The 21,229-nt window shown below is 24.8% G+C and overlaps 1 protein-coding gene across 3 annotated transcripts; it reads left to right on the top strand.

Moving 5' to 3' along the window:
* The first annotated feature begins 11,198 nt into the window (after nucleotides 1-11,198).
* On the top strand, nucleotides 11,199-19,451 carry LOC110672112 (uncharacterized). 3 transcript variants are annotated; one of them, XM_021834794.2, is made up of 14 exons: nucleotides 11,199-11,384; nucleotides 13,920-14,057; nucleotides 14,240-14,321; nucleotides 14,465-14,541; nucleotides 15,160-15,260; nucleotides 15,611-15,740; nucleotides 15,844-15,960; nucleotides 16,040-16,122; nucleotides 17,335-17,401; nucleotides 17,659-17,737; nucleotides 18,078-18,169; nucleotides 18,724-18,867; nucleotides 18,968-19,030; nucleotides 19,116-19,451. In XM_021834794.2, exons 1-13 carry the CDS (start codon nucleotides 11,202-11,204, stop codon nucleotides 19,001-19,003), a joined length of 1,329 nt encoding a protein of 442 aa, XP_021690486.1. In that variant the 5' UTR covers nucleotides 11,199-11,201; the 3' UTR covers nucleotides 19,004-19,030; nucleotides 19,116-19,451. The 3 variants fall into 3 exon arrangements, with proteins under 3 accessions (XP_021690486.1, XP_021690487.1, XP_021690488.1); XM_021834795.2 differs by lacking the exon at nucleotides 11,199-11,384 and adding an exon at nucleotides 13,020-13,304 and having other exon boundaries at nucleotides 18,968-19,451; XM_021834796.2 differs by lacking the exon at nucleotides 11,199-11,384 and adding an exon at nucleotides 13,334-13,489 and having other exon boundaries at nucleotides 18,968-19,451.
* Nucleotides 19,452-21,229: the final 1,778 nt, after the last annotated feature.

Raw genomic sequence — 21,229 nt, 5'->3', positions numbered from 1 at the left:
TAAAAAATATTAACAAAAAATTAAATATAAAAAAATATTTATAAGATAAATTACTGAAAAAAATTAATATATATATATATTATAACAAAAAAATTATTAAAAATTAATACTACAAATAATTTATTAACAAAAAAATATATTTGTATAAAAATTTTTATTTTATGTAAAAGAAAAATAAATTAAATAAAAAATATGAGAAAGAAAAAGAAGATGAAAAAGGAAAAAGATGAGAAAATAAAAGATGATGAGAAAAATAGATGAGAAATAAAAAAATGACGAAGAAAATATATGAGAAAAAAAAGACGATAAAGAAAAAAATATATAAAAAAGAAAAAGATGAAAAAAAAAAGATAAACAATAATAAAAAAATATGTTAAAAAAGAAAAGATAATAAATAAAAAAGATAAGAATGAGAGAAAAGGAAAGAATGAGGGAAAAAAATAAATAGTGAGAAAGAAAATGAATAATAAAGAAAAAAAATGAGTAGTAATTTATATAAGTGAATTAGTGTTAATTTATTTTAAAAATTTCTTTTAAATTAAATGAAAATATTTTTGAGAAATTTTTTTTTAATCAAAAATTTTAAATTAATTTAAATAAAAAAATTAAAAATAATTAAATTAAATTTTTTTAATAAATAGAGAAATTAAATTGAGTTTTAAACCTTAATAAACTTTTCATTTCAAAAGAAATTTTTACCTACTTATTATAAATTCAATGCATAAATATTTGAGACTCCGTCGCGAGCTCATATTTTGAAGTTGTTATTGAATAAAGATCACTGGTGTTAGTGTTTGAATCAATCAAGTTACAGGTGTTACATAATTTTAATTTCTGCTACTTTATAAGATGTTAATTCCTAATTAGCTACTGTGTTTATGATTGTATTTTCCTGTTTAAAACCAATCAATAATTAGCAAGAGGCATAAATTGAAATCAACAAAAATATATCACACATTGAGGTCCTGGTTTCCTTTGTCAAACTATTCTTTTTCCTTTTAGTTCTCACTTTACAGCATAGGTCCAAGAAAAGAAAAACACTAATTCGTACCAAATTTATATATTTAATTAATAAATTTAATCTTATATTTTATATTTTAAATTTATAATAAATCAAATATAAATAAAAAAATTCATTAATCTCTATATATTTTACTTTTTCATGTATCAAAAATAATAATGTAAAAAGGAAAGAACAAAAATTCAACGGAAATTTTAAAATGTTTATATTTTAAATTCACTAGCCAATAAATTTTCTTTTTTGTAATTAAATTAATCAAAATTAATTTATGAATCTGCACAATTAGGAAAAGATTATTATATAATAAGGTTTATTCAAGCAATTTTTTTTATATATATTTATGTCTATATGCGATCATTTAAGTTTCAATACGAACTTCAATTTTTCTTTAAAAAATTATATATAAAAATATATAAACATATATTAATATGAAATAGATTTGCCTTTTATTTTTTTAAGATTAAATAAAAAAAATGTTTTATATCTTATGAATTTTTTTTTTAATTTTAATGTCACTAATAAAATAGAAAAAATATATATATATACACACTTATAGGAGTTTGGCAGTAGAGCTTCTCTGCTTTACGCAAAAGGGGAGATAATGAGCAAAACTTAATTAAAAAGCAAAGAAAAGAAACCTTTATCGTATAGTTGTGTTTCACATCGTTGATTTATGAGCACAACTGTGGTTTGTTGGCAAATATCGTACGCTATCTTCCAATTTTATAAATGCATTTGTAAAAATTATTTAATTTTAATTTTTTTTATAAAATTTATTAAATATTAATTTAATTTTATAAACATTATTATAATTAAAAATTAAAAAATTTTAAATTAATTAATCAATTTATCAATTATTTTATAATTAAATTATTTTATTTTAATAATTTATTAAAAAAATAAAATACATAAAACACACCTAATTATTTTTTTATTATCAAATCTCTTTTTTTTTATTTTTTCTTCATCAATAATGATTAATTAAATAATTTTATTTATAAAATAATTAATAGATTAATAAATTAATTTAAAAATTTTTAATTTTTATAATAATTTTTATGAAATTAAATTAAAATTTAATAAATTTTATTAAAAAATTAAAATTTCATAATTTTTTTTATAAAAATATTTATAATATTAAACCATCACATATAATAATTACTCATGTGATGATTGAAAATTAAATATGATATTATCATGAACTAACGGACTCTTCTTTTGAGCTGCGTCTTGAAGTGACATTAGAATGAAAATTCTGCGTAGCGGAGAATGAGAATCTGTATATGCCTTCATCTGCAAACTTGACCGTTGAAACGTTTGCCCTTATACGAAAGACAGGTGCTTTTTTTTTTTGGTAAAAGGTCTCTTTAAGCCATTAAATTTAGGCTTAAAAAGTCATTTAATCTTTTTAAATAATTCAATAAATAAATTCTTTCGTTTTCTTCCACTGGCTTTTGTCATTTCCTTCACTTTCCCAAACCAAAGCATCAAAGGGTACTCAAGATACCGGTTTGGGGAGAACTTCCCTACAAGTAAGTATAATCTAGAATCGCTTTACAAGAGTGTGAGATCATTTTTATAATGTGAGATCATTTTTATTTTATATTTTTATATAAAAAATTAATTTATTACATTAAAAATAACTTTTTATTTAAATATTTTTTAATTTCAAATATTAAAATTTTATCTTATATTAAAAAATTAAATATAAAAAAATAATATTTTTAATTAAATTTTTAGTTATATTAAAAAATGATATCATTTTTTAAAAATTATATATATATATATAATAATTATTCAGAATTTAAACATTTATTTTCTTAAAAATATTTTTTATATTTAAAATTTAAGAATTTTAAAATGACAATTTAAAATTCGGCATATGATATATGTGTTTTTTTTTTTTAATTTCTAGTTTATTTGTCTTTTTTTATTAATATATGACAATTAATTTAAAAAAATAATTTATTAATTAATTTATTTCAAAATTTAAAACTAAATGATATATTATCAAATGCAAAATTATATCAATTACTATTAACAAATTTATATATTAAGACTTGCAATAAAATCAATTTTTGATTTAAATACTTTTAAATTTCAACTACTAACATCTTATCTTATATTAAAAAAATTATCAAAAAAATAATATTTTTTAATCAAAGTTTCAATCAGATTAGAAAAAGGGTGAATTTTATATATATATATATATATATATATATATATATATATATATATATATATATATATATATATATATATATATATTCCTACTTTATTTATCATTTTGTTAAAAAATAATAGAAAATAATCTGCTAATCAACTTATTTTAAAATTTAAAATTAAATGATATATTATCAAATATATAATTATATGAATTACTATTAAAAAAATTATAGACACTTGAAATAAAATCAATGTTTTATTTAAATATTTTTAAATTTTAACTGCTAAAATCTTATCTTATACTAAAAAATAATTTTCAAGAAAATAATATTTTTTAATTAAATTTTAAGTTAGATTAGAAAAAAGTGAATTATTTTTAAAAAAATTATATATATATATATATATATATATATATATATATATATATATATATATATATATATATATATATATATATGATTATTCACTGGAAAGTATTTATGAAATTTAAGCATTTATTTTTTAAAAACATTTCTTATATTTAACATTTAAAAATTGTAATAATAATAATTTAAAATTCACCATATGATATTTTTTTTATCTTGTTTTCCCTTTTATTGGTGTACAACAACATAAGAATAGAAAAGAATCTATCAATCAAATTATTTCAAAATTTAAATTTAAATAATATATTATGTAGTACTAAATTATATCGATTACTATTAACAAATTTATATATTAACACTTGAAATGAAATTACTTTATCATTAATAAAATTTTATAATATAATTATGAAAATGTAAAATATAGAAAAATATATATTGAATCATATTATTAAAATTAAATAATAAATAATTCGCATATCCTGTGAGCAAAACGACTAGTTATTATTGAATTTTAAATCCATTGGTAAGTTCTTAGACATGAAAAAAATTAGGTGTATAATTTAATAATGGATTTAAAATTCATTGACAATTCACCAAGGGATTTTTATCCGTTGGTAAATCGTAAGATATCAAACAAGTTACCAATAGATTTAAGGGAACAATTGATTCATCTTCATCATCATTACGTTAGTTTGCTTTAATAAAATTGAGTTCATGCGGAGAGTCATTAAGCTGCTAGCGTCATGTTCCTCCAAAGACATAGACCATATGGAAGGAAACAAATCCAAGATGTAAGTTTTTTGTTTGTTCTAAGTTTTGGGTAAGTAATACTATTATATGAACGCAATTTATTTGAATTTTGATTTTATCGGAATTTGATATTTATTTTGTGAATTTGGTTATGTTTGTGCATGCAGGATGTGAATTATAAAGGTTGTGGCTATTTCAATTGGATTAAAGCAAAAGCACTAACTTAGGCTAATAAGCTTATAAATGATCTGCTGAGTGAGAGGAAGAAACTTGAATATGAGATTATCGAGCTAAGAAAGATTCAAAGAGCTGGTCTAGTTTTCGATGAAATTGACATAGTGAGGGAAGAGCTAAGGATACTACCTAATGAAGTTTGGGTGTGCTACTCTACCAATATCAGTCTCATTTCCATCATCTCAACTAAGGGAAAGCAAAAATTTTCTCTCCTAGCACTGATCTTTCATGGGTTATGATGGTATGCGTCTTTTGTAGTGTAGGATGTACAGGACTAGAATGAATAGATTGTGTCAATGGTTGTGAGAATATGAATTGAGATTTGAGTTTGCAATATCAAACCATTATCAATATCATTTCATTAACTAATTATACTGCTCCAATACACAAAACGCTTGCAATATCAATTTCATTACAACCCCTTTTGACACTTTTTACTACTTTGCCTACTTGCTTCTCTCTTTGCTCATGAAGTTGCCTTATTATCACACATGGCTTTCCTGCCAGTGTCTATCCAGGAGCTTTAAATCCTAAATTGATTAGAGGTATGCTCATTGAGGCCTCAAAACTCTGTTGCCTAATAGTGTCTTTGGCTACAACCTACTTCTTCATCAACAACCTTGGCAGTGTTCAAAGATGGTTACATATAGTTGGCATAAATAAGAAAATGAGTTTTACATATATAGTTTTGAAAAATTTTTATTATCTCGGGTGATGATTAGTATACATTGATTGTCACCTTCCTAGTTGCCTCATCAATATAGATAGGGGCGGATTTACTTGTAAGTCAATGGGTCAATTGACACCTCTTTTAATTCACTGTGAGTTCTGACGTTATTTTTTTGTTAAACCCATTTAACTATATTAGATTTAAACTAATAAGTCCATTTTAAAAATGCAAGAGTTTATTTATGTCTCAAGTTAGTTAAAGGACTTAAATGACTTTTTAACCTAAATTTAGAGGCTTAAAAAGACTTTTTTTTGTTAACCTTTTTACTACTTAGATAATTAGTTTTACATTTAAGAGAAGGAAAGATTATATATTGTTTGTTATATTTTAATTGCAAATTTTACAATAAAATGATATTAATATAAAACATTAATAAAATTTATAGCTAGTGAACGGTAATTAACACAAACAAAATATATAAACAAATCATCAAAATTATTTAAATGATTATTTCTTAATTTCTATGAATAGCACATCTAGAATTCTTGCATTTTACATTATTTCAATCTTAGAAAAGAAGAAAAATCTACACTTATAATATCTTTTATTTTTCTCATTTATAATAATTAATTAAAGAAAACAATTAAAATAATCAATGAGTTATTTTTGAGAGATTCGTAATTAGATTTAATTTATTATGTCATTTATAGATTAAATCAATCAAATAACTCCATACTTTTATATTTATTTATAATTATATGAATATGAAAAAATAATTAAAAATAAATCAGATGTTTATTTATGATTTTATTATCATAAAATAAATTTTCTTAACTTAGTCCATAGAAATAGCGTGACTTTATTTTTACAAATTAATTATGTATTGAATTTATTGTATTCATGTGTTAAAGTTTTAATTAAACATATAATTATTTTATTTTATTTTCTATCTATTCTTTTATTTATACTATATATAAATATGAGAAGGGAACAATATAGACTTTATCAAAAATACCATTCATTTTTCAAATTAATTATAATTATATTTTTATTATTAAAATTAATTTTAATATTTATATAAATTTAAAATTTTTAGTCTTACTTATACTTAATTTCAATTAAATATAAAATTTTATAAAAAATAATTAATTAAAATAAAAAATTAATAAGTAAAAAATAAAAAATACATCATATATATCATCTCAACTTGTGGTAGTGTTGATCTCACTGGTGGCATTTACTATGCTTATCGATTCATATTTCTTGTGTAGATTATTTTGGTTCATCGTAGTACTAGAATTGCATGTGTCTCCTCTGTTCTAGAGCATTTTCCATGTAAGATCCCAAAAGCTATTTTTATCTATGTTACAATGGCGTCTGATAGTTAGAGATTTTTCGATGTGTCTTCACTACTGAAGAGGTACATTATACTGGCTTAGGTATATATATATATATATATATATTATCTGGTAATTAAACTTGTGATACATGTTTTATTATCATTTGAATTTAGTCAATTGCTTTGCAAATAGCTATCCAGTTTTTAAAATGTATTTGCGTTGATACTTTCATAAGATTTTTTGGTAACTTTTGACTACAAGAATTTAGTGCAATTGGGGCTTGTGGGTACCGTTTCTTGGCAACAAGTTTCAATAGTGGACACACTGCAGCTGGTATTCATACTTTTTAAAAAAAGTGGGGCTAGTTGTGGTGCTTGTTTTCAAGTTGATGAATTTTTATTAATTCTTATTTTGATTAATTTCTACATTTAATTACTTTATCTTCTTCAAATTTTCATTCAATTTTAATTTTTGACAAATAAGATATAACAGCAAAGTCACTATAGTAATCAGGGCTAGTCTCAATCACAATAACCACACATATTCTGTTATCAATAGCAGGATTTTCATGGCCATGGCCAGCCACGGTATGAACAAAAATATTTTAAGACGTGGGATTATCCATAAGCAATATAAAAGAGAAGGTATATAATATTAAAAAATGTAAATAAACTAAGAAATTTGTTAAAACAGGAAGAAAGAAGAAATTAAATAAAATTATTTTCTGAATATAATTTATATTAACTTAATAATAATAATATAAACCAATAAAATTCTACCTCACTTAATAAAAAATATAAATATATTTTAAATAAAACATATTAATATAAAAAAATATTGAATAAAAAAAGTAAATACAAATATTTTCTTAATAATATAAAATTAATAATGAATAACGAATATAAATAATATGTATACTATATGCAAGTATGGAAAGAGAGGAAACATTGACTTTGTAAAAAATACCCTTAACCCTTTACATTATGTACAATTTACAATTTTTATTATTTAAATTTTATTAATTTTTAGAGTTAAATAAATTTAAAATTGCTATTTAGTCATACTTGTAGTTAACTTCTTAGTAATTTTTTTTTATTGTAATCAAAAATAAAACTTTTGTAGAAAAGAATTAAGTAAAATCAATAATTCTTATTTTTTTTTTAAATTGTGTTTTCATTGTTTTAAGAAAATTTTAACCAAAAAGGTCTATTTAGAATTGAAGAATTCATTGTGGCTTTAACACTTTTTTTTTTTAAAATCTCTTCGTAGCTTAGTTTTGGATGGATTCATTTCATCTTAACTATATGGTTGTTTTTTAAGGGAAATAATGTATGTCCTCCTCTTCTTAGTTTTGTGATTTTAAGAAACTTGATTTTTTTAAAGGACAATGATAATTGGCATATCAATGGGTTTGACAATGGAGCAGAGTAAGAAATAATTGCAGTACCCACTTATGATAATTTTAATTTTCTATAGCTTATTTTTTGAGGTATATAATACACCTTGCTATATATATATATATATATATATATATATATATATATATATATATATATATATATATAGCATGGATAGAAAAAATTCGTAAAAAATTGTGATTATATTTAATTAAATTAAATTTCTTTTTTTTAATTTTTAATTTTATCATAACTATTACTAACTTTTATAATAATTAATAAATTTAATTATAAAATATAAATTTGTATAATTAAAATCATGGTATTTTAAAAAGGCTTTAAATTTTATACCAAATATGGTGATGCATATATTGGATTATGTTCTATATTTATATATTAATTGATATACATCTTAGTTAGAGTTTCTATAGTAGTATAATAATTGAATCAATAATTATAATATAGAATATATTAGCAGTATATTTTCTATTATAAAATCTTTTCAAAAAAGGAAAATTTTAGTCAGAAATCAAAGATTTATTAATTTTTTATGAAAAAGTTGTTTTATTATTATTATTATTATACAAAAAGAAATAATGTATGTCTAATATAAATAATTATTTAATGTTTACATATAATTATAAATAAAATAATTAAAGTTAAAAAATTACACATTTGTAAAAAACTAGACATTAATATATGTGAAAAAATAAAAGTTAATTGACTATTAAAAATTAATATATTTTAAACTAAAAAAAAAAACTTAAACAAATAAGTTAAGGAAGACTGTATTTTTTTTTACTTTTAATTAAAATTGATTTGCATATTTTATATTCAAAATTAACTTGAAAATTTAATGGTTAATTAACATTAATCATCTAATCAACTACGTTAGTACTTTTTTTAAAAAAGAAAATAAATATAAATAAAATTATTAGAGTTTTATTATAATTACTGCATACTATTTACAAAAGCAACATAATAAATGTAAGCAAAATAAAAATATTTTAAAATAAAAATAAAAAGCACTAAATCAATACATACATTGCTAATATTATTTATAAAAGCAACGTAATATATGTATTACTAATAATAATACAATATTATATTTCATATGCGTTGAAATTTTAAAACTTTTAAATTTTTTTATGTCTTTCACATACAATATATTAAATGATAGATAACTTTTATTTGATTTAATCATTTTAAATTAATTGTTATAACTGTGTTTATTTATTATTTTTATTAATTATTAATTAAATATTTAATATTATCTATAATTCTATAATATATAAAAGTGAAAAGGGGAAAAATAATAAGATGAATAAAAAAATTTATGATAATTTACTATTATAAAAATAAAAGATTAAATTCAATTAGCTATTAAAATAAAAGATGATAGTTACAAAAAAATTAGTTCAACTAGAATTAATAAATTAAACATAAATCAACTTCAATTAAAAGTAAAATATATAGTTATAGAAATTTATTATGACATGAATAATTAAATCTAGTTAATTATTAAAATTAATATATTATAGTAATATTATATTATATATAAAAAAATTAGTAAAAAATTATATATAAAAAATAACATGAATACATATAATAAATATAAATGACATATAAAGAAAAAAATAATATTTTTAAATAAAAAAAATGAGAAGATTGAGGATTTGAATCTGAATTTATTATTTGACCCAATCAGATTGGACAATAATAATTAACTATAATTATATTTAAAAAATATTTAATTTTAAATAGTCATTTAGAATATTAAATTCCATAGTTAAATTAGTTAGTAAGAACAAGAATAAAATATAAAAATAAAATAAAATTGATTGGTCCTCCTCTCTAGTATGAATTAATGGGTATCATTTTCTTTTCAAAGCTTACGTTACTAAAATTGAGCACAATATGGACAGATAATTCCAAAGACAGTCGTTTACCGTCACGCATTTATTTGCTAATTTCACACGCGAATTTCATTATTGAAAATAGGGGTGACCATAGGTTAAGAGTTATCGATTATAGTTTTTGAATCAAATCGATAACTCTTAACCTATGGTCACCTCTATTTTCAAGAATGAATCAACGATTTAAGTTTAATAAAATTACGTACTTGGCCTAAACAGTCATGGGACGATTTAGAAGACAATTCCTGAATTGCTGGTTTTGATTCGAGTCTCGATTTAAAATGACTTGAATGACAATTTGAAAAAGAATGGTTCAATACAATTAAGAGAGTTTGAGAGCAACTTAAGAGTGGTTTAAGGGCAACTTCGAAGAAAAATTGGAGAAAAATTTTATTAATTTAGAATTTAAGTTATATTTATAAAAATATTTTAATTTTTCTTAGAAAATTTTCAATTAAAATAAAATAAGAAAAAAGAGAATAAAAATAATTTATCTTTAAGAAAAATTTAATAGGTAAATATTTGAACTTAATTAAAAAATTAGAGATAAAATTATTTTTTTAAAGAAATTTAAAAAAGGTGTATGAATTTAATTTTATTTATGAATTTCTTTAAGATTTAGAGGAATCAAAATTTTTAGTTTTATTACTTGCTTTTTTAAAAAAATTATATAATAATTGATAATTAAAAAGTATAAAAGAGAAAAAAAAATTAAAATAGAGGGCATTGGAAATTTTATTAAGGATATAAAATAATAACAGAGTAATTAAGATAGTATTAAAAATTTCAATAAGCATATAAAATAATAAAGTAGGGAAATTGAGATAATATTGAGAATTAAAAAGATTGTAAAAAATAATTGTTTAAAGAATTTAAAAAGAAATTGAAAAAGTATTAAGAATTAAATAGAGTGTAGAGAATAATTGTATAGAGAATTAATGATATATATATAAGAGTGAGGTGGGGTATTTATTAAATTTTTTTGTATTTAAATAATTAATTTGGTCCGATTTGAAACTGTCGATTTAATCATATTCGGAATCGCCAGTTCATGATTCCTAAAAAATATAAACCTGAACAAATCACAAAAAGACGATTTCAGTTTGATTTGAAGCTTGCTCTGATTTTAATAGTTTCAGTCCAATTTTAACTAAACGAGTTTTGATTCGATTCGGATTCGGATTCGAAACCGGACCGTGTCCTCTCTTGCTTGATAATTTATAAAATACTCTAAACAAGGTTCTTAAAAAGGCAGATAGTGGGTGAGCATGTACTTCACATCATCACTGGATAAAATCTCTCCATCCTTTATAAATCTAAACGCACCACCCTCTTCCATCCCATGCTTTATATTCTGTCCCTTCGCTGCAACGAAAGCCGATATTTTCTGCAACATATAAAACTCGGATTAATTACAATGGCTGCAGACTACGGGCTTTTGCAGATCGATGATGAACAGCTAAAGAGCTACAAGAGAAGTTCTCGTGTAGCTTCTCTTGATGTCTTTCGTGGCCTCTGCATATTTGTGAGCTTAATTTCTTCTCTGTTTTCTCTTTATAGTCTCTGTTCAGATATGCTCCTTATAGTCTCTGTTTGTTTTCCATTTGGTTGATGCGAGTAAAATGATCGATATCAATGAATCTTAAGCTTCAGTTTCATTTATTGTGAACTGAATTGAAGCCTTGAAAATAGATCAATGAAGCTTAATTAAGATTTATTTCTTCTATTATTTTTTATTTTCTTTCATTTGGTTCGGATTCGAATTTGAAACATTCTGAAGATCAGCATCACTACACAAAAACTAAACTGAAACTCATTCTATTGTATTATTTTGAATATTTTATAATTTTCATAAAATATGATAAGAGTTATAGTTTGTTGCTTCTATTTTTTTATCAAAAACACGTCAGTTTTTGAATTTTTTCTAATAAAACACTCTTTCTATTAAAATTCACTACTAATTAATTAAAATCAAAGCAATTAAATAAAAATTAAGAAATTAAACTAAATTGTTGTAGTTATTAAAACTGCGTAGAATTGTTAGAGTTTTTAACTTATTAATTATGAATTTTAATAATAATAATAATAATTATTATTATTATTATTATTTTATTAATCGAAATATACGTAAAAGATTAATTTATTTTTATTAAAAATAAATAAATAAATTTTTAATTTTTATCATGCATGAAAATTAAATTATAAGTTACTTAACTATTTTATAAGGGAAAATGAAACACGAATTTGTTTGAGAAAGAAACGTGGATGTTGCGTGCATTTTGTAGCAGAATAAATGTGTTTGCCTTCTCTTTACGCTATTTTTCTGGACCCCAAGCAGCCTTTTACATTATAGGGTCTGCATTTCACCAATAAATTTATTTAATTTTAATTTTATTTTATTTTATAGCACTTATTTATGAGTTTAAGGATGCCCCACTAAACCTTAGAAAAACATTCCGATATATATATATATATATATATATATATATATATATATATATATATATATATATATATATATATATATAAACCCTTAGGAAAACATTAGAATGGACAGGAGATTTTATTCCTTAATAAGACCCACCTTGATTACTTGTGCTTTTGAAGTGGATTCATACTTTCCCTTGGAAAAATATTTATATGGTTGTTTGTCTTATAAAGCTAATTAAATTTATTTATAAATTTTAGAAATAAATTTATTTATTTATTTATAATAATTTTTTAATTTATAAATTCACTTATAAACTAAAAAAAATTAGTAGGATCATTTTTTTATTTTAGTAATTATAAACTAATTTTCATAAATTAGATCAAATATTTTTAATTTGTATAAATTATATTTAAACAATCACATAAAAATTCTTTATTTAAAATTAATTTAACATAAATTTAAGATATATAAATATAATACGTATAATAAAATATTAAAATTTATATATAAAATAAGTAAAATTTATATATTTATTTTAAATTTATAATAAATTAAATTTAAAATTTTTTTTTCTCTGATCACACAACAAAGGCCATTAATTATTCCTGACAAGTCATAAGTTAATTAAGCCGGAAAAGAAGGGCTTAAGCATTCCTTCTAGAAGGTTAAGGCCCAAATATTAAATAAAAGGACCCATGAAGATCCATTGTTTTGCCACCTAACCTTCTGTTTTGCTGAAGAAAAGACAACACTCGCTACCATGGTCCGTATCTCACTTGAGAATATGCCCTCCTCATTCAAAACTACAGAGCCAGGAAGCCAGCCCTTTCATTCCTTCGTCTTCTTCTCTGCAAACGAAAAGGCCAAGAGCTTCTCTGATACTTCTCTCTTTCATTTTCGACCTATAAAATGGCAGACTTGGAGCCCTTGCTGGGCGTTCAGGAACCTCCACATGTCATTACTAAATCTACACGTATCGCTTCTCTCGATGTCTTTCGCGGCCTCTGTGTCTTTGTGAGCTCTCTCCCTCTCTCTCTCTCTCTCGCTTCTGTTCTTCCTCGATCTTCAGATTTCCTTCGGAATTGAGGTTTTCGTACTCTGGTTTTGGTTGTTGTTTAATCTTGTTCTTTGCTTTGCTTGAGCATCGTTGACTTCCCGGTGACTCTGTTTGGTTGTTGAGAAAATTCTAGCCGAAGAAAGTTAGTTAACTAAAATTTCAGCATAAGACATCTTTACTCGCATTTCAGAATAGAGAATTAATTAATAAAAGAAAATCTTAAGCTTCGTTTGGCTAGCATGCTAAAGTTCTTTTATTTTTAGTATATGTTTTCCAATGATAATTGTATCTTACAATAGCAAAAAGCTAAAAAAGTTTAACTCTACCAAGTTAACCAAACGAAGCCTATACGAAAAATTTTAAATTTATGCATATGTACGTACAGTAAACTTTGTATGATTCAATGTCATAAAAGCATGCATGGTGAATTTGTAATCTTGATAGCGTTAGTTTTCTGCTAATTCCCATAAAGATTCAGCAAATATGATCAAAAAAATTTGTTAAAACTTTTTCAAAAGAGGAAAGCAATTCATTATATTATGCTAATTATGTTTCTGCTTTGGTGCTTTCAGCTAATGATGCTTGTTGATTATGTGGGTTCGATTTTCCCAATTATTGCTCATTCTCCTTGGAACGGCCTTCGCTTGGCAGATATTGTGATGCCTTTCTTTCTTTTCGTAGCTGGAGTTTCTCTGGCTCTTGTCTATAAGGTACCGTTAGAATTTCTTCAAATAATGACTGCTTGGTTTTAATTATTGATGTTAATGGTTTGATTGATACTGGATTTTGTTGATTATTAGGTCGTGATTGCACATTATAGTCTGATTCATATGGTGATTCATTTGATTAGAACATTTTAATTGAAAGCTCTGTTTCAAATTTAAACTTTCAGAAAGTATCAAACAGAGTAGATGCCACACGGAAGGCAGTGCTAAGGGCAGTAAAACTATTTTTGCTGGGTGTTTTTCTTCAAGGTAACATTGTCCATACAATGAGACATAAATTTGGTTTCATTTTTTCCCCACTCCAAAAAAAAAAGGTTTGATTTTTCTTAGTTGTTATAGGATTAGCACATACTTGTTGATGTGTCAAGTACACAACATTTGTGTTATTTCAGGTGGTTATTTTCATGGGATAAATTCTTTGACCTATGGTGTTGACATTGAAAGAATACGTTGGCTGGGCATTTTGCAGGTACTCAAATCTTTCATATAATAATTTTGAACTTCTGTTGAAAGTTTCAATTGCTGATATTATGTTCTTTATATATATATATATATGTCATTAGTACATGTTTAATGGGAAATTGTCGTATTACTTTCCCATCTTTTATACTGGGAACTTGACTCTAGTATTTAATTTTTCACAAGGAAAACTGACTATCACATAAGTAGTCTTAATAATTTCCTTCTTTATTAAGGTAAATAGTACTCTATCCGTCCCATTTCAAGTGATGTTTTAAAAAAAAAATTTTTGTCCCACGTTATTTACTTTTTTAGAAAATTAAGGAATTGTTAATTATTTTTTCCAACTTTATCATTGTTTATTGTTATCCCGACATTTATCTTCTTCTTATCACTTTTCTCTATCTTAATTAAATACAAGGATACTTTAGTCGATTATTAGTATTTTTTTTTATAAAAATGAAGTTATCTGATAATGTCCTTAATCCTTGTGTAAAACCCTTAAAAAGCATCTAAAATGGGACAAAGGGAGTACTTAGTTGCATAGACATACCCATTAGGCATTTTGAGTTTTGTACATTATCCCTTTATATGCTGTTAAACTTGTATTTGTTGTCATTCAAGCCAGAGAATATCTATTGGCTACATTGTTGCGGCTTTATGTGAGATCTGGCTGTCACGTCGAACACACAGGGAAGTAGGTTTCTTCAAGAGTTATTATTGGCACTGGTAAGGTTTTAACATTTTAGCATTGTTCAACACATTCTTGAACTTCAAACATAATGCGTATCTAGTAACAGTATTATGTTTAACAATGACAAATTGATTTCAAGCTTTTAAATATTTAGAGTAGCATTCAAGTTGCATTTTAATATTACCAATTAAATTGCTGTTCAAAGGTCAGGGCCCAATAATTTCATATTTGTATTTGATGTTCATTGCTTTTTTGCCTGATAATTTGTTTAACTTGGGCCCTAATAATTTGTTTATTTTTGTTTTTAGCAGTCAATGATAAAATTAAGTAATGAGCATAAGCTTATATGCTTATTTCAATGATGAAGAAAAACTTTGTTTTCCAGGATTTTGGCATTTTCATTGTCAGCAATGTATCTGGGATTAGTATATGGTTTATATGTTCCTGATTGGAGATTTGAAATATCAAGTCCAACTTCTTCTATGCTTCCAATCAATGGCAGCTATGCTTACATGGTAAGAGCTTGCTCAGACCTTTTCCTTCTTCTATCTTTTTAAAACTTGGTTATTCAAAATGTCAATTCATGTAATTGCATATGTTCTGGTATGTTTTTCACAGGTGAAATGTTCTGTAAGAGGTGATCTTGGACCAGCTTGTAATTCAGCTGGAATGATTGATCGCTATGTTCTTGGTATTGACCATCTATATGCAAAACCTGTGTACAGAAACCTGAAGGTCTCTGAGAAGTTCATTTTATAGTTTCTTTCCATCAGTATGCAATATACTGATCTCTGATAAAGATTTCAACTTATAGGAATGTAATATGACAAACAGCCAAGTTTCAGAAAGTTCACCTTCATGGTGTCATGCTCCTTTCGATCCTGAAGGTCTTTTAAGGTGGCCAATCTAATCTCTTTTCGCTTTACTTTCTTGGTGGCAGTTCTTCTGTATGCCATTCAGCACACTTCCATTTCATAATTAAACTTGCTGCACTTAATTGGATGTGTTTACAGCAGGATTTTCTGAAAGATTATTTACTCTTTAACAATTGGAGAAACTGAGTGGTGGAACACATATGAGATTTATTCTTAAAGACTCTAACGTACATTTTTAATTAAATTTCTCAATAAGTCATAAAGAGACAAGTGGCCCCTCTAATTCAAAATGGTGGTTGGAAAATGTTTGTTGAAGACCTCTCTAATTACTTATTTATATATTGAAAAGACTTAAAAACTATTTAAATCAATAATCAAATCAAGTGGAAGCTTCAGAAATTTTGTACGTATCTTTTATTCATTCTTAGTATAACATAATCTAATATATGGAGAGAGAGAGAGAGAGAGAGAGAGAGAGAGTATCTAAATTAAAGTCTAGAAAATGGAAGTTTGGTCAAAGTGGATTAAATTTCTATTTCACATATTCAAAAATTCTTGTGATTTGACTAATTATTTTCTCTCGTCTTTTCTTATCACTATTAAGTCTCATTTTCAGTTTTTCCATCTTGTTCCCAAACTCATTTTGCCCTATTCATGTGTATGTAACCATAATAACTGTTGCTAAATGCATTTATTTACCCCAATTTGATGCAATTACACATTTATTATCCTTTGTTCTTTTAACATCTTGTTTCTAGGCTACCCCTAATTCTGTGTAATCAAACGTAAGTAATCATATAGCCTTGTTCATACATGGACATTCTATAGCCATGTGGAAGCACTTCAAAAAATAATCTTTAGAAGCAATACTTTTCATTAATTAAGCTTAATTATATCTGGAAAATCCCTTCCTATGATTGAACCATGGCAATGAACTAGCTTCTTCTAGAATCTTGTGATCTGTAACTTCTTTTCTTTTTTTTTTTTGTGAAAATGAGTGTTTTATTTTAACTAGTTATTTCAACTGTCTTATTGCTAAAATTGCATTAAAAATTTGGAAAATACAATTTGATTCATAAGTACTATTGGAAGTACCTCATTGTTCATTTCATGGACATTAGTAGGACCCCTTTTTTTTGGCATTAATTTTTTTTCATGGAATAATTACTATACAATTAGCTGACCTGCTTCTATTAATTTGATTATTTTCCAATATTTTACTGCATGTTCACAGCTCCTTAACAGCTGCAGTGACCTGCATAATTGGACTTCAGTGTGGTCATGTTCTTGCTCACATACAGGTGAGTTGTTTGTGCATTATTCACTATCCTTTCTTTTCATCCTTTTTCCTATGGTCATTTTGATCATCCAAGGGAGATTTTTTTTTTCAAAAATTAAGTGGAACTTTAATGATGAGAAGCATCTTATCATATTTGGGCATATATTGCCTCCACTAATGCCTCTGATGGCAATGGGAAAAATTTTGCCTCTGCTAATGCTCTTGGATGACATTTTAATCGATTGCTTTGTTCACTGGTATTACTCAAATGCTTTTCAGGACCACAAGGAGCGTATACAAAACTGGTCTTTATTTTCCGTTTCACTTCTTCTCCTTGGAATGCTCCTTGCCTTTATAGGTAAGCTCTTCAATGGCTTATAATTTTTTTATTTAATGAATATTCAGACATTTTTTTATGATAATGGCAGCATGCAAAAACAATGTTGTTGCAATTTTCTTCCAGTAAACATTCCATCTTCATAGTGAACCTAAGAGCATCGTGTTGGCTAAATATGATCTCCCCAACCTATTTGTTCTAGCAATGAATTTTAGGATTTTAGTAAATACATACGAATTTTATCTTTTTTCCTCCTCTGGCCCTCTCTCTCTCTTTGCTTTTCTCTATATACATAAGAACGTAATGGTTGAGCTTTGGTGTATCATGATGTTGGAACTTAAACGCCTTTGCTTTTTTGCAGGCATCCCAGTGAATAAATCTCTCTATACGATTAGTTATATGCTGATTACTTCTGCTTCTGCAGGAATCACATTTTGTGCTTTATACTTGCTGGTGAGTTTAAAGATTCAATTCCTACAATTTGGAACTAAACTTGAAGTCTTTCTGATACTAAACTAATGGCAGGTTCTTAGATTTCCTAAGAGATAATAATCGAATGCTTTATATGATTGTCTTTACTTTCATTTCATTAGATTTTCTTTGACAATTTTGTTCTCAATACCCCCACTTTAGTGCTTCTAGATTATTGCATTCTAATCAGATTATAGATGAACATGACATGCATCAAAATCAAATTTTAAGGTTTGACCGACAAATTAATTTGGTTGATCTTGCAAGGAACTAAATTGCAGCATAAGCATGAAACCATGAAAAATTTATTACGTCTTTAAAATTAGATCGATAGACTATTTTCATTTTTCTTACTTATGGATCACAACTTCTCCATAACTTCAAAACCCCTCGTACACAACCACTCAAACCAAACTTAGGCTTCATTCATTCGCTAATTATTCTCAAGTCAACAGCATAGTACAAGTACTATAATTTTTTATTTACTTTTTGATATTTTTCTTCTTCTGACTGTTTATTTTTGCACCCTGCTATAGGTAGATGTATATGGTTACAGATGGGTGACAACGCCACTGGGGTGGATGGGAAAGCATTCCTTAAGTATCTTTGTTCTTGTAACTTCTAACATAGCTGTTATTGCAATTCAAGGATTCTACTGGTCTAAGCCTGAAAATAACTTGGTGAGTGTCCGGACCATTTATAGTTATTTCTCCACTAACTACTAAATATGAAATCCAGATGTTTAATACCACATTTCTTGCTGCATCACTTGTTTAACAGATTCACTGGATCGTCGCGTGCTTCGTGAACAGATGATATCCTTATGTGGATGCTCTACATTGGGTAGAAACTTTGAAACTTGCTCAAGTTAGAATTCATCCTTTCTCTTTCCGCAGAAGTCTTACTACATTTTATTGATCTTCACAAGGCAAAAGGTGGGCAAGAAGCTATTTTTTAAGCACGAGTGAATGTGGGAATTACACTGTTTCAGATTCCAGAAAACGAGATCATGGAGGAGTGATCCCAATTTTTCTGTAATTTTCCATGAAATGGAGCTCCGAAAGCTTGCGCTTGACAATAATGTAGTTTACTCAATTTTTTGGAATGAAATGACCACATTTCAAATCTATCAGTTGAAGCAGTCCTCTTCCTTCTTCTGTTTATCCCTTTTTCCCCTTCAAATTTTCTCTTTCAAATTTCTAGCCAACATTGTATCCATATTGAATGAAATCTGTAAGGTAATTTGAAAATTTTCTTTTAAACATTTTATTCATATATGAAATTTTCACACAAATTGAAATGGCGGCATTGGATTCTTGGATAAAATTTTTCCTTTTCGTTGTTTGTATTGTAAATAAAAACATTATGAATTTGTAAATTTTCTTCCTTTTTTTTAACAGGTTGAACATGTCTGCATCTCTGAAAACACCTGATCTAAATTTTCTTTCCTTTTCATGAGAGTGGTCGTTGGACCTGCAGAGGATTTAACTACCAAGTAAGTTTATATTGAATACAAACTGGATAAGGTGTTAGGTACCAACCTGAGACACTCATCATGAAAGTGGTAGTTGGACCTTACGCAAACGACTTATTTATCGAAGCAAATAAGAAAATAATTGAAAATAATTCAATTGAATTTTTATACAATTATATTTAATTTTTTTAAAATATTTTTTTAATTAAAAAAATAAATTGAATTAAATTTTTGTCTAGATTCCAAATAGGGGAAAATGATAGACTTAAAACTTAATTTCGCTTAGTTCTTCATCAATTTTTTTGTCTAATTTAACTAAGAAACTTTCAATTTAAATTTAATTTAAATCAAAAATAAGAAAATAAAGAAATTAAGTTTGTTAATGACAAATTAAAAAAATTTAATTTTAAAATTAAGAAATTAATTTTTCAATTTTTTATTTAAATCAAGTAATATAGCTTATAAATTTAATTTTTTAATTAAATTGAATCTAAATTAAAACTTTAAAATAATTTAAATAAAAAATTAAAAATAGATTAAATTAAATTTTTTCAAGCTAAATTAAACATTTTGCCTAAAATGATATTGCCCAAAAATATGAAAGTGTTAGGTACCTGACCTGCTTGGCTTTATAACCGGCCCCTATTAAATCCTTTTCTTGTGTTTAATTTTATGTCATTAGTAAATTGATTCTTTTATTTACATTCAAATGTAGTAATGATACATGTATTGAGCAAGCATATCATCAAATAATAAATAACAACAAAAACAGTAATAGTAAGCTATAAAAATATATATATATAAATAATAGGTTTATTGAAAAGAAAAATCAAAAACTTATTCACAATTGTTTGTATTATGATCAAATCTTAATCAATTGTTACGATTATAGTTAAAGGGAATAATAATAATAATAATAATAATTAATTACACAAAAGTAATCATACTATAATAAAATAATTATTAAAGTTGCAGACCAGGCACAGGCTATATAATCAATCCTTAGATGACTTTGTCTAAGCTAAAGGTAATGGAGCCATATGTTTGGGGGGCATTAGGTACAGTTGTAATGGATAGTGTGATGCTAGGTTTGGTTGGTTGATATGGAGCTTGTTTGATATTTCCATTGGAATTACCAGTGGAAAAAGTATTTTTTTTTTTAAAAAAATATCAATTAGAGAGTATTAAAAGATGGTTTAAAGTTAAATTTAATAAATTTTAATTATTAAAATATTAAAATAATAAAATAATGTTTTTAACAATATCTAAAATTATCTTTCTTTCTTTAATTGATTTTGACCTTCAAATCACAATGCAAAACAAGAGATAGTATCAGTGGAATTGGATTTTAATATATATTAAATTTATTTTTGAATTAAATTTCAATTCTCTTTAATTAATTTATTTAAAAGTGTTTTTATCAACAATGGCTCGATGGGATTCTTTATATGATTTTGGAGGCGAATATCAAAGCTTTCTTCCCTTCTTGGGTTCTTCCCCAAGGCATAAGCCTGTCATTCTAACAGGTTCTTGGGCTATAGGACAGCACCACATAGGCCCATTCTCAT

The sequence above is a fragment of the Hevea brasiliensis genome, unplaced genomic scaffold (genome assembly GCF_030052815.1).
Source record: "Hevea brasiliensis isolate MT/VB/25A 57/8 unplaced genomic scaffold, ASM3005281v1 Scaf1, whole genome shotgun sequence".
Lineage (NCBI taxonomy): Eukaryota > Viridiplantae > Streptophyta > Magnoliopsida > Malpighiales > Euphorbiaceae > Hevea > Hevea brasiliensis.
Note: the sequence above shows the minus strand (reverse complement) of the source record. Positions and strands in the feature narration are given on the sequence as shown.